The sequence below is a fragment of the Syngnathus acus genome, chromosome 1 (assembly GCF_901709675.1).
Source record: "Syngnathus acus chromosome 1, fSynAcu1.2, whole genome shotgun sequence".
NCBI classification, from domain to species: domain Eukaryota; kingdom Metazoa; phylum Chordata; class Actinopteri; order Syngnathiformes; family Syngnathidae; genus Syngnathus; species Syngnathus acus.
The window spans coordinates 15,323,067-15,339,423 of record NC_051087.1 but is presented as its reverse complement, the minus strand read 5'-3'; the positions used below and the strand labels follow the sequence as shown (position 1 = coordinate 15,339,423).

Sequence of the window (16,357 nt, the reverse complement as noted above, 5' to 3'; positions counted from 1 at the left end):
AGTCCGCAGCAGCTTCACCCTCACAGTGAAGGAGCACGAGGTGAGGCGCACGCTGCGGACCATCAACTCGAGGAAGGCTGCGGGTCCTGACGGCGTCACTGGGCGTGTCTTGAAGGACTGCGCAGATCAGCTGGCTGGAGTCTTCACAAAGACTTTCAACCAGTCCCTTACTGAGTCCATCGTCCCATCCTGTTTAAAATCCTCCACTATAGTCCCCCTGCCCAAGACACGCCACATCACCAGCCTTAATGACTACCGGCCAGTCGCACTCACCCCGGTGGTGATGAAGTGCTTTGAAAAGCTGGTACGGGGTCACATCACATCACTCCTGTTCAGAGGTTTTGACCCCCACCAGTTTGCCTACAGGGCAAATAGATCCACAGATGACGCAGTAGCTACAGCCCTCCACGCTGCACTGTCCCACCTGGAGCAGCCGGGAAGCTATGTGCGGATGCTCTTTGTGGACTTTAGCTCTGCTTTTAACACCATCCTCCCCCACAGACTGGTGGACATACTGGGGGGCCTGGGACTTCCACACAATACTTGCAGGTGGATTAAGAGCTTCCTGACGGGTTGCAGCCAGAGGGTGAGAGTGGGCCGTCATACATCCACGCCTCTCAGTCTTGGTACCGGCTCCCCACAGGGCTGCGTACTGAGCCCACTGCTTTACACGCTCTACACACATGCATGCACCCCCCACATTCTGAAGGACACTTCCCACCCTGGCCACTCCCTTTTCGAACTGTTGCCATCAGGCAGACGCTATAGATCAATTAGGTCAAGGACTAGCAGATTCGCCAACAGTTTTTACCCTACGGCGGTAGTCACATTGAATGCCGCTAATGTAAATGAATACGTCTGTGTATGTTCTTCTGTGGGTTTTAGCTTGTATTTTTTTATCTTTTTTATTCTATTTATTTATTTTTTATCTCATGCGCTGATCGGTTGGCACTTTTTAAATTTCGTTGTACATGTGTGACAATGACAATAAAGATCTATTCTATTCTATTCTATATTTAATTCTGCAATCTAGTCCTACGTTTATACAGGTGACAGTTATCTATAGTAATGGGTTCAATGAACATAGTGGCTTTTTATAATTGTTTAAGTTATTAAATATTTGTACATGAAAGATAATCAGGAAATTGATTGCAGACTAAATATTAACTTTTTAGTAATGGTGTAACTAGTTAGTTACCAGAATTGGGATAAATGGTGTAGCAGTAGTGCTTCCAGTGCCAGGACTCCCTGGAATCCCAGACCTGTTCGCGAAGTTTCCCCTGGCGTTTTCTTGCCCCACCACCAGGCTAAGCTATTCACTTGAATGAGAGCACAGGGTGCTGGCTTCAAGCGGCCACCGGAGGCCTTGGACGCTGGAGTGTGATAACAACTGAGCCGTACCGTTTCCTTTTTAACTGTACTTTTTCATTCGCAGCTGGACACTAGAATCGTGCAGACTTATTCGACATGGGATGTCAATACAAATTGCTAGTTTAGTGACTTTTTACCGCACTTTAAACATCTCAGACGAGAGCGCAACCAGCAAGACTAGTGAGACTAGCATTCTCAGTGATTCAAAACAGCAGCGGTTCTGCAGAAAATGAATTACTGCACTTTAGTAGCATTGTTCACTGCATCTAAGTTTGACTCTGTACCAAATTGTAGTATCAAACTATTACAAACTATCACACGATTACAAATTACATCAACAAATAGAAAAGAGTTACCGAACAGCATTCGGAGAACCAACGCAGCTTCTTGGCGGTAATGTCAGAGCATAGTTTTTCCAGCTCCTGTTTGATGTCTCTTGATACTTTGCCACAGAGCAGTGGTGGAGAGTTGGGAACCATAGCTTTATCTGCAAGACACATAACCTGTGAGGGTCTATACCAGACGTGAGCAAACTACGGCCCGCGGGCCACATCCGGCCCACGGGGCCGTTTAATCCGGCCCGCCAAACCTGAATAAATTGGATTATTAAAAAAATGTTGGGGTCATTTTCCCTGCAATGACTGTGTTTCCCCAGTAGATGGGGAAACGCTCGCTCGCGCTTTTACTCCCGGAAGCCGTGTCATAAATCTCAGTGCACACTCACAAGTGCGTGTACGTACTCAGTAGTACGGACCCGGCGCACTCTGCGCTCTATTTCCTTCAATGCTGAGATTGCATTTCGAGTGTGGGCTGTGACGTCAGCATTCTCGAAATTCGTGCACTGAGCTTTCAGATGCAGTTTTACGCCAAAGCCACCCACAAACCTTACCCTGGAACCCTTCCATTAAAATGAGTGGCCCAAGGAAAAGAAAGGTGGACACTGAGTGCAGAGTGTTTAAAAAGGAGTGGACAATTATTTGGCTCGACCTATGTGTGTGAGCAGACGTTCAGCCACATGAACATCAACAAAGCCCCATCACAGATCTAGGTTAACGGACCAACACCTCGGCCCTATCCTAAGAATTGCCACAACGAATTTTATTCCAGACTGTGATGCACTAGCAAAATAAGGGAGACCAACAACACAGTGGGAACACCCACTGAAAATGAAGGGGAGTTTCTCAAGTTTGTTGTAAAAAAATGCATTTTGAAAATAATGTGTACAAATAGCAGCGATTGAAACTAGCGACCATTCTCATTTTCACACAATGCAGGATGCTCAAGGACATTGATGCACCACCTGTTTGCAACTAATCTTAACTTTTAAAGTTCTTAAGGCCGACTTTAAGGAGGTGTTTCCCGTTTCCTCACCTCTGTCACCAGGTGTTTGTGAGTTAAAGATTTACTTCTGATTTTCAGATATCTGTCACAGTGTTGCTGTTTTGATTTCTTTATTACTTTATTTAGATGTATTGTTTCACTGATTCTTCAAGATGATGTATTTGGTCAGAATGTTTGCCGTTTGATTTGATTTCGCCTCATAAGATTAACATCTTTCATAAATCTGACCTGCAGGTGCTGAAGTGATGGAAACTGTTATTCATAATAACAGTGTCGTATTTAATGAGAATCACTGATAGTTTTTTGGTGAAATCTTTTTTTAATGCTGTTGATAAATGCATGTTTTCAAAAAGCTTTTTTTGAATATCCATGCTTTACTACCTACTAAAGGCCAAAACCTTTTATGCTGTGACCTTTACGTGTCGTTCATATTACTTTAGACAAACACTACATCTATCTGCTCCTGGTTCGGCCCCCCCGGTCAAAATTTAGAACCCAATTCAGCCCGCAAGTCAAAAAGATTGCACACCCCTGGTCTATACCTTTGTAGAATCCAGAACAGAACAAAACAGAACCAACCCAGTATGAATAAAGCTTACCAGTGTTTCCAATTATTTTCTCCCAAGGTTGGTTGGTGAGGATGTTTAGCAGCAGAGGAGAGATTAGAGGGGTCAAAGACCAAAGCCTCACTGTGCTGTCTCTGCTACAACTGGCCATGGTGAAAGGACGATTCTGATGGCATGTTAAACCTAAACACACACACGCACACACACAAACACACACACACACACAAACACACGCTCGCTCCCCCAGAGACATACGCACACCCACACACAAATTAGATTTGAGAATAATTAATTATAATAAGATCTTTTTGTTGTTACTTTTCAGACTGCTATAAAAGAAACTATACCATTGGCTATCTATTGTAATTCTACAACAAGGGGGTGTCACTGCCCATTTTGAAACTGAGATCTACTTCTTTGAGCCATGATTCAATGGTAGTTAGTCAATCAGTGAGTCAGTCAGTCAGTTTGTTAGTTTGTTAGTTAGGTACATACTTCTGAAATAACACATTTAATCAAATTACTAAAATTGTTTTATTTTTTATATTTTGATATATTTTGATAAACTGACATCCACTTCTTTAAGCCATGATTTAATACAATTAGTTAATTACTCAGTCAGTCAGTGAGGGAGTAAGTCAGTTTGTTACATACTTCTGAAATAACACATTTAATCAAATTACTAAATTGCTTTATTTTTTATATTCTGTTTCTCATGACCAAATAGGGTGTCCAAAACCCAAACCTTCATCATGACATTCTCTCACATTTAAAGATGTGATAATGTGGTATCAATATGGAACACTTTATTGCTATAAAGCCTCGGCAAATGCTAACATTTAAAAATTATCAAAACCCTAGGAAATCTCAACGTCCCATGAGTAATGCTTCTTTTTAAAACAGGCCTGCAATCTACTCATTTGTTCCTTGGGGGTTCACCTACATTCAAAGAAATAATTTGTTGAAAATGTGCTCGGTGAACGTAATAAAAATATGGAAATAATTTCCACCTAATTACTATTTTGTTGAACCAACTATAATTGCAAATAGTCAAGTTAAGTGAACATAAGTACATTTTCCATTTGTTTACACAAAATACGCCCATTATGCTTTTTCTCAGTATACCCAAAATAACTCCACATATACAGGGAGAAGATGCTAACTCGCATAGGAAAGCCAAAGCATGGATTTGAACCCATGACCTCAGAACTACAAGATAAACAGAAAAGAAACTCCACACATACAGGGAGAAGATGTTAACTCACATGGGGAAAGCCAAAGCATGGATTTGAACCCATGACCTCAGAACTGGAAGTTAAACAGTTGTCTACTTTCCCACAATGGTTATTTTCACTCCAAATGGCATGTTAGGCAAATTTTGTACCAGGTGTTAGTCCACACTTGTTAAAGTCACAGCAAAGAAAAGGTAATTGACTTGTGTTATTTCAACATGAAATTATCTATTACTTGTGACGTGAACCATGTTTTATCCAAATACTACTTAATGTTGTTCCTCTTACAAATATGATTACCGTATATTCCGCACTATTAGGCGCACTTAAAAACTTAAAATTTACTCAAAAAAACACAGTGCGCCTTATAATGAAGAGTGCCTTATATATGGATCAATAGATGAATTTGTTGATCCATACTGGTTGTACACAGCGCTCTGCCAAAATGTTTCAGTACGTTTTAGTACGACCAGTAAATTACAAGGTCGCATCGCTTCCCAGCATTACGGCAACTGTGGTCAGGGGGCGTCACTGAATAGCTGTTGTACCCACGAGGCTATTTCATTTCAAAATAGGCTGTTCCGTTAATGTTTTCGAGTACATTTACGGATCAATATCCAATGGAATCATAAATAAGGAGCACCAATGTGTTAAATCAGTCTTTAGTCGGTTCCGATCACTTTTATGGGAGAGAGTTTGAGAGACGTGATTGTTTACAGGGGGCTACCATGACACTTTGCTGAGGCTCATGGGAGTCTGCGAGCTGAGGCTCATGGGAGTTAGCAGGTGGCTAATGCTATAATGATAGCTGCTATATGCACGAGGCTATTTCTTTTCAAAATAGGCTGCTCCGTTAAGGTTTCAAATACCGTTTTTTTCCGTGTATAATACGCAAAATTTAACTAATTTATTGTCCTAAAATCTGGGGTGCGCATTATACATGGGTACAAATTTTTTTAAAATTTTTTTTCTTTTTTTTTTAAGAAAATCATGGTACTGGTACGAGTATTGATTTATGTATTGTTCTCTTCTTGTCATGTTGTGAAAGAATGTGGGTTGAATAAATACCGAAAGAACAATAGTGTGTTTGTACTGTGCTCTGGTCATTTCGTCAAAGAAGGGATAATAGTCCTCTTCTCTTCTTGACTGACAATGAATGTGATAGTTTAATACAATCAGCAAATAACAAAATGCGTATTACAGGTAATATTTTATTTCACAACACTTTGCCTTGTTCCTTTCGTCTCTGCTGTTCACTTCAAACACGCTCCATACGAACGCAATGCTCTCGTATCAGACGCTTGCTCGATCACCTGCTCGTTTGCTGTCACAATGTACCCTACACAAATCCGAAACATTTGTTGCGGCTCCGAGTCACAACGAGGGGCAAATTTTGGTTTCCAAGGGTGTTTTTATTCCTCTTCAACGTCTCTCCCATACAGAGCCGCCTTTTTCACATGTCCGCACGTCACTTTCCTCTCTTTTCATCTGATCGCGGTGGTGCCTTTACGGGCAGTCGGAGAAATCAACGCCAACAAAAAAAAATACATCCAGCCTAGTTAAGACCATACCAAAGACTATAAAAATGGGACCCATTGCCTCCCTGCGTGTGTGACGATCATTGGGACTTAAAAAAAAAAATAAAAAATAAATAAATAAAATAAAATAAAATTGGGTGCGTATTATACATGGGTACAGGCTTTTTTCCAGCATCAACATGCCATTTTTAGGGTGCGTATTATACATGGGGGCGCATTATACACGGAAAAAAACGGTAAATTTACGAATCGATATGGAAGGGAAACATAAGTAAGCAGTACCAATGCGTTAGATCGAACTTTAGTCGGTTCTGATCACTTTTATAGGAGATAGTTTGAGAAACGCGATTGTTTACTGAGGGCTCATTGGTTATTGGCTAGTGGATGCATACCGCAATCCTAGTCAACCTCAGTTTGTTGCAGTATAGCTTCTATTTTATGCGCCTTTTAATCCGGTGCGCTCTATATATGAAATCATTTCTAAAATAAAACATTCTATGAGGGTGCGCCTTATAATCCAGTGCGCTTTTTGGAGCGAAAAATACGGTACCTATTGATTTAAGTAAATGAACTAGGCAGCCAATCTCATTTTTTGCTGGCGAACCCTGTTCTACAGCCTTTCATATTCTTTCGAGCCATCATTTTTACCGTAAACATCAGCACCATGATCATAGACTGTGTCCAGGCAGTTGCCATCTCTTGTGTCCCAAACTCTGATTGTATAATCCCAAGAGCCTAGAAAAAAAAAAAAATACGTTAAGGAGCCAGTGTGTATACATTTTTGATTTATCAATGTTGTCTAGTGGTGAAATAATAGAGTGCAATGACCCAAGTCATTTTCTTGATAGGCTATAACTCCCATGTTCATGTTTGTTGTAGGTTTTAGGCTTATTTGTTCAATTTTTTCCTAGTTGCATCTCGACTATAACTTTGTCCATTCATAAACGCTGACTGATCTTATTTTAACAGTTGAAGAGCAAACTGTATAATACTAAAAGTATAGTTACAGTTGGTACAAAAAGCATACCTGAAATTAGGAGGTATGGAATCTCTGTGTTCCACATCAGGCCTCTGACTGGTGCCTTATGACCACTCAACACATTGATACATGCATCCTGTGTGTAGTCCCATATACGAACAGTACTGTCCAAACATAATCACAAGTGCTCTTTTAATTTAAAGTTGTTTTTTAACAGCACAATGTACAGATAAATTCACTTGTGCATAGTATTGTACAGTATTGTATGCCCATACATTATTATCATTTCATTTATCTTTAGAATTTGGGGGGAAATTGTCTTTAACAGTTTGTGTTTCAACCCACCCATCATCTGATCCAGAACACAGTATCCCCTCTCTGAGCGGAGACCAACGGACATGAAATACTTTAGCTAGGTGTCCAGTGAAGACTTTGAGTGGCTGGTCTGAGCTGGTGGCCAGGTAATACACGCGAACATTCTTATCCTCACAACCAGTAGCAATCATATCCCTGCGGGAAGAGTTCAGCCATTATAAAACAGTTATAGCTATGTTAGTGTCTAAAATAATAACCTGATAGCGTTATCTTGCAATTGTGTTTTATTTTCTGTATGGATTCAGTAATAATTGACATACTTTGCTTTTCTTGTTAAAAAGGTAGAACATACTTGTTGTTTTGACTCCAGTCACAGCCAAAAACTGCAGCAGGATGTTTGTACTTGTGAAGGATTTTACCATCAATGGTTCGAATAATGCTGTTAAAAAAAGGAGACAAAAACTCAAGATACATACATAATGTATGTAATCAGCATTTTGGAAGAATATTGATATCCATCCATGAATTTTCTATACCGCTTGTCCCCATGGGGGTCGCGGGCGTGCTGGAGCCTATCCCAGCAGTCATCAGGCAGTAGGCGGGGGACATCCTGAACTGGTTGCCAGCATATCGCAGGGCACACAGAGACGAACAACCATTCACACTCGCACTCACACCTAGGGACGATTTGGAGTGTTCAATTGGCCTACCAAGCGTGTTTTTGGGGATGTGGGAGGAAACCAGAGTGCCCGGAGAAAACCCACGCAGGTACGGAGAGAACATGCAAACTCCACACAGGGAGGGCCGGTGGTGGAATCGAACCCACACCCTCCTAACTGTGAGGCGGACGTGCTAAGCAGTGTGCTAACCAGTGTGCCGCCGAACCGCCAGAATATTGATATATACTGTAATATAATAATGTAAAAATAAAATTACCACTTACCAGAATCCATCACCACTACAGGTTGCAATTCGCTTTGAATCTTTGTGACTCCAGGATATACAAAATATGCCATTTTTACCATGCTGGAGGAGGATTAAACGAACATTAACAAAAGGTCACATTTTCATACAGTTACATAGACTTCAAGTATTAAAAGAAACCAGATAACATATTTGACCCAGGAAAAGGTCAGGCAAATCATGTTTCTTATTTCTTTTTTTACAACAAATAAAAGGACTGTACCATATCATATACACCCGCAACATACAGTATAACATACAGCAAAATAGAATAAAAAAATTAGATTTGAAATAAACAGATTATGCTCACACATCTACAACCTCCTTTTGTAAAATCGGGCAGTGTTACGAAATATGGAAAAAACATAATATTATAATATATTATAGCAGTGAAGCAAGAAACCTCATTAAAGCGTGTGATTATTTTTCCTTTCCGGATGTCCCAAATGAAAGCTCCATTGCGTGATGTTGCTCCTGCAATGCAGTTTAGGTCACCTTCAAAGCACACAGAGTGTTTTACATTCTTTTGTTAAAACTGGGATATTGTACTGAATTTGTGTGTACCGTATTTTCCGCCCTAAAAGGCGCACCTAAAAACCTAAAATTTTCTCAAAAGCCGACAGTGCGCCTTATAGGCCAGTGCGCCTTATATATGGATCAACTGATGAATTTGTTGATCCATACTGGTTGTACACAGTGCTCTGCCAAAATGTTTCAGTACGTTTTAGTACGACTAATAAATTACAAGGTCGCATCGCTTCCCAGCATTACGGCAACTGTAGTCAGGGGGCGTCACCGAATAGCTGTTGTACCCGCGAGGCTATTTCATGTCAAAATAGGCTGCTCTGTTAATGTTTCGAGTAAATCTACGGATCGATATGGAAGGGAAACATAGGTAAGTAGTACCAATGCGTTAGATCGAACTTTAGTCAGTTCCGATCATTTTATAGGAGATCGTTTGAGAAACGCGATTGTTTACACTTTGCTGAGGCTCATGGGAGATTGCGAGCTGAGGCTCGTGAGACTTTGCGGATGGCTAATGCTATTGCGATAGCTGCTATACGTACCAGGCTATTTCATGTCAAAATAGGCTGCTCTGTTAATGTTTCGAGTAAATCTACGGATCGATATGGAAGGGAAACATAGGTAAGTAGTACCAATGCGTTGGATCGAACTTTAGTCAGTTCCGATCATTTTATAGGAGATCGTTTGAGAAACGCGATTGTTTACACTTCGCTGAGGCTCGTGAGACTTTGCGGATGGCTAATGCTATTGCGATAGCTGCTATACGTACCAGGCTATTTCATGTCAAAATAGGCTGCTCTGTTAATGTTTCGAGTAAATCTACGGATCGATATGGAAGGGAAACATAGGTAAGTAGTACCAATGCGTTAGATCGAACTTTAGTCAGTTCCGATCATTTTATAGGAGATCGTTTGAGAAACGCGATTGTTTACACTTTGCTGAGGCTCATGGGAGATTGCGAGGTGAGGCTCGTGAGACTTTGCGGATGGCTAATGCTATTGCGATAGCTGCTATACGTACCAGGCTATTTCATGTCAAAATAGGCTGCTCTGTTAATGTTTCGAGTAAATCTACGGATCGATATGGAAGGGAAACATAGGTAAGTAGTACCAATGCGTTGGATCGAACTTTAGTCAGTTCCGATCATTTTATAGGAGATCGTTTGAGAAACGCGATTGTTTACACTTCGCTGAGGCTCGTGAGACTTTGCGGATGGCTAATGCTATTGCGATAGCTGCTATACGTACCAGGCTATTTCATGTCAAAATAGGCTGCTCTGTTAATGTTTCGAGTAAATCTACGGATCGATATGGAAGGGAAACATAGGTAAGTAGTACCAATGCGTTAGATCGAACTTTAGTCAGTTCTGATCATTTTATAGGAGATCGTTTGAGAAACGCGATTGTTTACAGAGGGCTCGTTGGTTATTGGCTAGTGGATGCATACCGCAACCCTAGTCAACCTCAGTTTGATGCAGTATAGCTTCTATTTTATGCGCCTTATAATCCGGTGCGCCTTATATATGGACAAAGTTTTAAAATGGGCCGTTCATTGAAGGTGCGCCTTATAACCCGGTGCGCCTTTTAGGGCGGAAAATACGGTACATGAGTAAGTGTAGGTGGGTGTGCTTATGTTACCTGGAGCCCAGGACAAGGAGTAAACCACACCTTCATTGCCTGGGGAGGTATAAACTGCTGTTAGTGTGTTTGTGTCCCATATTTTGATGGTTCCATCAAAACTAGCAGTGGCCAACAAGTTAGGATCATCAGGCTTGAACTTGCAATCGAAGATGGTCTCGACATGGCCCTGCAAATGGTCAACTGTCATGAATTCTTCTAAGACATAATTCTAAAACATGTTTCAGTTACTTAAAGAAAGTATTTTTTCATTGTTTTTAGAAAAAAATGCAAAATGCAACTCCTTTCATTAGAATACCAGGTCTCGTAGAAAGTCCCACTTCTTGGCACCCATGTCATAGAGTCCTACCCCTCCATCCATAAAACAACACACTGCATGGCCAGGAGGCAAAGAGAAGGACTGGTTCTGTGACAAGGTCGGGGGAGGTACTGCCTCACTCGTAGAGCTGGTGTGTTGACTTTTACCGGAACAACAGGAACTCTGAGCTATAAGTGACAGAATCAAACAAAAATATTATATATATTTGCATCACAATAAATTAGAATTTCATGGAAAAGTTCAACTGGACAATTTCAGTTCAATTCAAAAATTGGAGCTCATATGTATATTATGCGGAGGGCAGCACGATGGTTGACTGGTTGGCACGTTCGCCTCACAGTCCAGAGGTTGTGGGTTCGCCTTCCTGTGTGGAGTTTGCATGTTCTCTCCGTTTCTGTGCGGGTTTCCTCAGTGTACTCCTTTCACATTCTTAAAACATGTCCATAGCTGTGATTTTGAGTGTGAATGGTTGTTTATCTATGTGCACCCTGTGATAGGCTGGCAAACAAATCAGGATATCGCTGCCTACTGTCCAAAAACTGCTGGGATAGGCTCCAGCACACCCATGACCCTCATGAAGATAAGTGGTTCAGAAAATTAATTGATGGATATAATTTAGATTCACGACACACAATTTCCAAAACAATTAACATTCCATAAAGAGCCAATCTAGTTTTTTTTAATGCTGGTAGATGGCCACACTTGGTTGAAAGGTCAGCCTCCATGGAACCATGGATTTCCATCCATCCATCCATCCAGCCATCCAGCCATCCATCCATTTATTTCTGTCATCGTATGTTGTCACTAGGGCCGTGTGGTGGATTTTTTAAGTCCAACTTTAATATTTCTCCAAGCTGACCTCCAAGGTTTGTTGCACAGATGCATATCTGAAATTGATGGACTCGAATGGGCCACTTGCATGGCTACGCTTCACTGCATCTCTAGCCCTGACAAAAGAAGCATTCGCCCTGCTATGGCTGCATCCAGTGTCCAGTGAACAGGCTGACCGCTGCACTCGTTTTTCAAGTTATGGGTGCACACTAGGCCAAGTAGCTTTGAATATTTTTTCCCCTTAATAGAACAAAAATCACGATTTAAAAAATGCATTTTATGTTTATCTTGTGTGATCTTTACCTGCATTTGCTGTTCTTAAACATTTAAGTCGAGAACCAGAAGGTGCAAATACATTTTCATGGCACTATAATGAAATGGTGTCACGTGCCGTGCCAGAGGACGCGCAGCTTCCCTCAGCCACACCCCTTTCATCACCGTAATGTCTGTCACCTACTCCCTCTTGTTATCTCATGTATTTAAACCCTGCCTGTGTGTTTCTCCCTGTCGGTGTCTACTGTTGCTTTCAGTCTGTGTCTGCGCCTGTCGTTCCTGTCCTGCTCATCCATTCGCCCCCGGTCTTGTGTGGAGCCTCACCGTCAGAATCTGTTCCCGTGTCTGTTCCGTGTCCGAGTGGACTTCTGTTTCCTGCCTGCTGTCCGTGAGCCTCTGTCCCGCCTGTGTCTTTGTTCGCCCACCTCCCTTCCCTTCAATAAACCCTGGCCCAAGCTGTATTTGGTCACCCTGCTCCACTCAATCGTCACAAATGGTATCTTTTATCTATCATTATTCTTGTGCTTTATCCTTGAGACGTGCAAATTATTAGGCTACATACAGTATACAGCCAGAAATCTTTCTTTGGGGTGGCCAGGGTGACACAATATCTCACCGAGAGGTGGCCATAAGCATATGCAAATGCACATGACCGCAGTTGTATATCTGGATTCCCGTAACCGTTTCAACTCCCTGAAAACTCAGTTTATCATACCATCCACATTCAGGATTTCATGAAATAAAATTCACACCAATCCGAAAACTTGCTCAACACATTTATAATACGAGCAAGATCAAATAAAAACAGAAGGCAATGTTTTGCAGCTTAATCTACCAGATAATGCGAGCTTATTATCTATGGCTTTGCTTTAGTGTATGTAGACATGTCTGGTTAACTCTTTACCTTGCAAAAAGGCTGCTTTAATGTCCATCGAGTTCAGCTGCCATTTCTTTTGAGATATAACAGCCATAATCATTTTTAAAGACTCTGAGGCACATGTGGGTGAGTCTTTTGGGAGCTCGTCTGTGCTCATTTCCGCAAAGCCTCTTGCAACTAACCTGGCTTTAGGTACGACCCCCTGTGGTGTTTCCTTGAGTGTGCACACCCACCTTGTGGAGATGCATTTCTGACCTTTATCTTTGACCTCTTCAAACACATTGTTCTGTTTCCAGTTGATGAGTTCAGCGTGTTTGGCAGAAATGAAGGCATGATTATTCACAATCAGTATGTCCTCTACATGGCAGTCTGTACATAAGTCAGCATGCTCAGTTGGACTCAGCTGAAGATTGTCCACTTGTCCTAAATCCACTGATCCAGTTGTGCCAGCAATTTCCTCAGGTTCTGTATACTGTAAGTTGTACCAGTTTTTGTATGTTCCAGTGGACTTTCCTGCCCGGCTGAGGATTTTTCCGGTTTGTGCTTGGCCACTTACACTGTCTGTATATGTGACCACCTGTCCAGTTTTCAGCTTTAGTCCTTCAATAATAGTATTTGAACGTGCTGATGTGTGAGGGGGCTCATTGTTATCCTCAGCATCTTCATCGTTTAAGGGTGCCTCTTTTTTACTTTCATCTACAGTGTTATTTTCAAAAAGTCCAGTTTCTGGTAAGGAGGCATTTTCAGTTCTCATTAACGGCTCATCTCTTTCCCTCAACACACAGCCATCAACCCTTCGAAGTCTGGATTGATGCACACGGACATAAGTGCCCCGTGCCGAACAAATATCACCACACCATCTTGGCCGATGACCACACCTGGACCTTTCCACTCTGTCGAATCCACCCGTTTATAGTAAACTTTATCCCCCGTTTCATATAGGTCATCAGTGGGTCGTTGTTGTTTATGAAGGGCTCTTCGGATCCGCTCAGAGCATTCTGCTTCTGTGAACGCTTTCCTTGTGGCATGCAATGCTGAGATGTGCTGAGCTATCCAAGTAGACATGCTAGTCCCTTCCAGAGCTGGCGGCTTATCAGTGAAAACTGACGGCAACACAAGTTGGTAAGGACTGTAGCCATGCACATTATGCAAAGAGTTTTTTGCCATCAGGGCCCAGTCAAGGGCTGTCTTCCAATCACATCCGTTGTCTCTCTTTACTTTCAATAGGATTTCCGTGAGGGTTTGATTATGCCTTTCTAAGAGGCCATTGCTCCATGGGCTATACGTTGCAGTTGTTTTCACTTCCATCTTAAAGTTTTCAGCCATGTCCCTCATTTCTTCATTATTAAATTCACCCCCATTGTCAGTGAACAGTCTGCGTGGCGGGCCAGGAACACTTATCCAGCAGTGAATAAAGTGCTTCACAATTTCTTTGGGTTTCTTTGTGGTAACAATGCTCCCTGCACTGAATCTTGTGAAGTGGTCAATGGCATGCAAATACCACACCCCTGGCTCTAGCTCATGTAAGTCCATAGCTACAGTTTCATTGTAGGCTGAGGCCATGGGTAGACCTACTGGTTGGTTTACTATACCTGATGCATGTCTCATAAGTTCTTTATAATTTCATGCAGGATTGTGATGCACTCCTCATCAGTATTACCTGAGCAGGTCAGTAGTTTTTTCAGTCTGTCAACTGAGGCATGTCCAAACTGTGCAATTTCAATAGCATCTTTTGTTTCACTTTTTTTGTCATATGTTCTGTCACAATAAGAATGCCGTTTTCATTTAGGATGTCACTTCCATCTGGGGTATTTTTGTCCCTCAAGTTCACACAATAATGTCCTGATGATGTTAATTCAAGTTTCACTGGTTGCTTGAACATAATGGCCTTGTCATTCTCAATGTCCAAAACAGCACCAGCTCTTTTCAGTGAAATCTTGCTTAACAGCAAAGGGATATCGGCTGGGACAACTTCTGTCTCAATTTGGCATTTAGTTTGTGCTATCACAGCTGGGATTTTCACTTTCTATGTAGAATGGACAATTTTCCCATCACAAAACTTGAATGGTCTTGCACTTTTCACATCTTTCATTTTCAACAACTCATCCTGTGTTAGTTGACTAACATAATGATCAAGCCATTTTTCACCACACACTGTTCTGGTGCAAATTGTATCAATTACAGCAGATCCTAGAGACTCCACCATGAAAATCTCTGTGTTAGTCAATGCATCTTTAGACAATAAGGTAATGTTGCATTCATCAACCTCCATTTGTTGTTCTTCTTCTGTTAGTTTAGCATGTTCATTTTTGTGGGGGCAGTCTTTTGCCCAGTGATATAAACTTTGGCAGACTGCACATCTCGTTCTTCTATCATATCTGTCAAATGGATTGGTACCTTGAACAGCTGCTTGTTGTCGCGGATTTGACCTACTTTCTCTCCTGCCGGAAAACCTTGTGTAGTAGGCATCGTCAGTTGCATCTCCGCTCACCTGCAGTGCACCGACTCCGCCTTGTGGCGTATTGTTGCTAAATATCCTCTTCAAGGCAGCCTTCATATTGTCAAACGTGAGGCTTGGACAAGCGGTAAGTGCCAACTGTTTGTCTTTAATATAAAGTCCCGCAGGCGGCTCGGTGGCGCACTGGGTAGCACGTCCGCCTCACAGTTGGGAGGGTGCGGGTTCGATTCCACCTCCGGCCCTCCCTGTGTGGAGTTTGCATGTTCTCCCCGGGCCCGCGTGGGTTTTCTCCGGGCATCCCAAAAACATGCTTGGTAGGCCGATTGAAGACTCCAAATTGTCCCTAGGTGTGAGTGCGAGTGCAATTGGTTGTTTGTCTCTGTGTGCCCTGCGATCGGCTGGCAACCGGTTCAGGGTGTCCCCCGCCTACTGCCCGTTGACGGCTGGAATAGGCTCCAGCACTCCCGCGACCCCCGTGGGGACTAAGCGGTTCAGAAAATGGATGGATGGATGGATAAAGTCCCGCAGTGTCTAGCAGCTTGAAAGCTAACACCGCATCTGGTAACTCCATTTTGGACTGGCGAATTCTGTTGTACCTCCGTTCAAACTCGACAATGTAGTCCGCCATTGAGATGCCCGTGTCTTTCGTTATCCGGTCGAACTCCGTATATGCCTCGTATTGGCGGTCCTTTTCTTCTTTCAAAAACACAGAGTCCAGTTTTCCCAAAAGTGTAGTCATTCCATCATCTGTATTCAAATCCCCTGCGGATACTTTCAGCGGGCTGTCTCTTGCTCTTCTCGTTAGCGACAAGGCAACCGCCAAAGCCTGCTTCTTTTTATCCAAGAACGTAACAAGTCTCCATATTTCGACTTCATTTTTCCAATTTTCGTAAGACTTCTTCTCATCAAACGCTGGCGGAACTTTGTAATTACCAGTGGCCATCCTCTGCTACCATGTGAATTTGAATAACGACGATAACAACAACTGTGCGTCTCACTAGACTTTACTTGTACACTTCAACAACGTTACTCCATTACAACAACTGAATCATTTCCTTGACTCCCGACATACAACGCGTCCGCACATGCGCAGTAGGAAAAGCATATAACAAATGCATATAGCAAACGCATA

At 42.2% G+C, this 16,357-nt stretch overlaps 1 protein-coding gene across 2 annotated transcripts in view; it reads right to left on the bottom strand.

Moving 5' to 3' along the window:
* Positions 1–16,357, bottom strand: part of wdr17 (WD repeat domain 17) — a 63,346-nt gene that overhangs the window by 31,676 nt on the left and 15,313 nt on the right. For both annotated transcript variants that reach the window (XM_037254217.1, XM_037254207.1), the window contains exons 8-17: positions 10,766–10,953; positions 10,468–10,636; positions 8,709–8,800; positions 8,286–8,368; positions 7,695–7,781; positions 7,373–7,537; positions 7,076–7,191; positions 6,697–6,783; positions 3,312–3,461; positions 1,728–1,858 (exon numbers count right to left, since the gene is read on the bottom strand). In XM_037254217.1, coding sequence (XP_037110112.1) covers positions 1,728–1,858; positions 3,312–3,461; positions 6,697–6,783; positions 7,076–7,191; positions 7,373–7,537; positions 7,695–7,781; positions 8,286–8,368; positions 8,709–8,800; positions 10,468–10,636; positions 10,766–10,953 — 1,268 coding nt within the window. The remainder of the gene's footprint in view (positions 1–1,727; positions 1,859–3,311; positions 3,462–6,696; positions 6,784–7,075; positions 7,192–7,372; positions 7,538–7,694; positions 7,782–8,285; positions 8,369–8,708; positions 8,801–10,467; positions 10,637–10,765; positions 10,954–16,357) is intronic.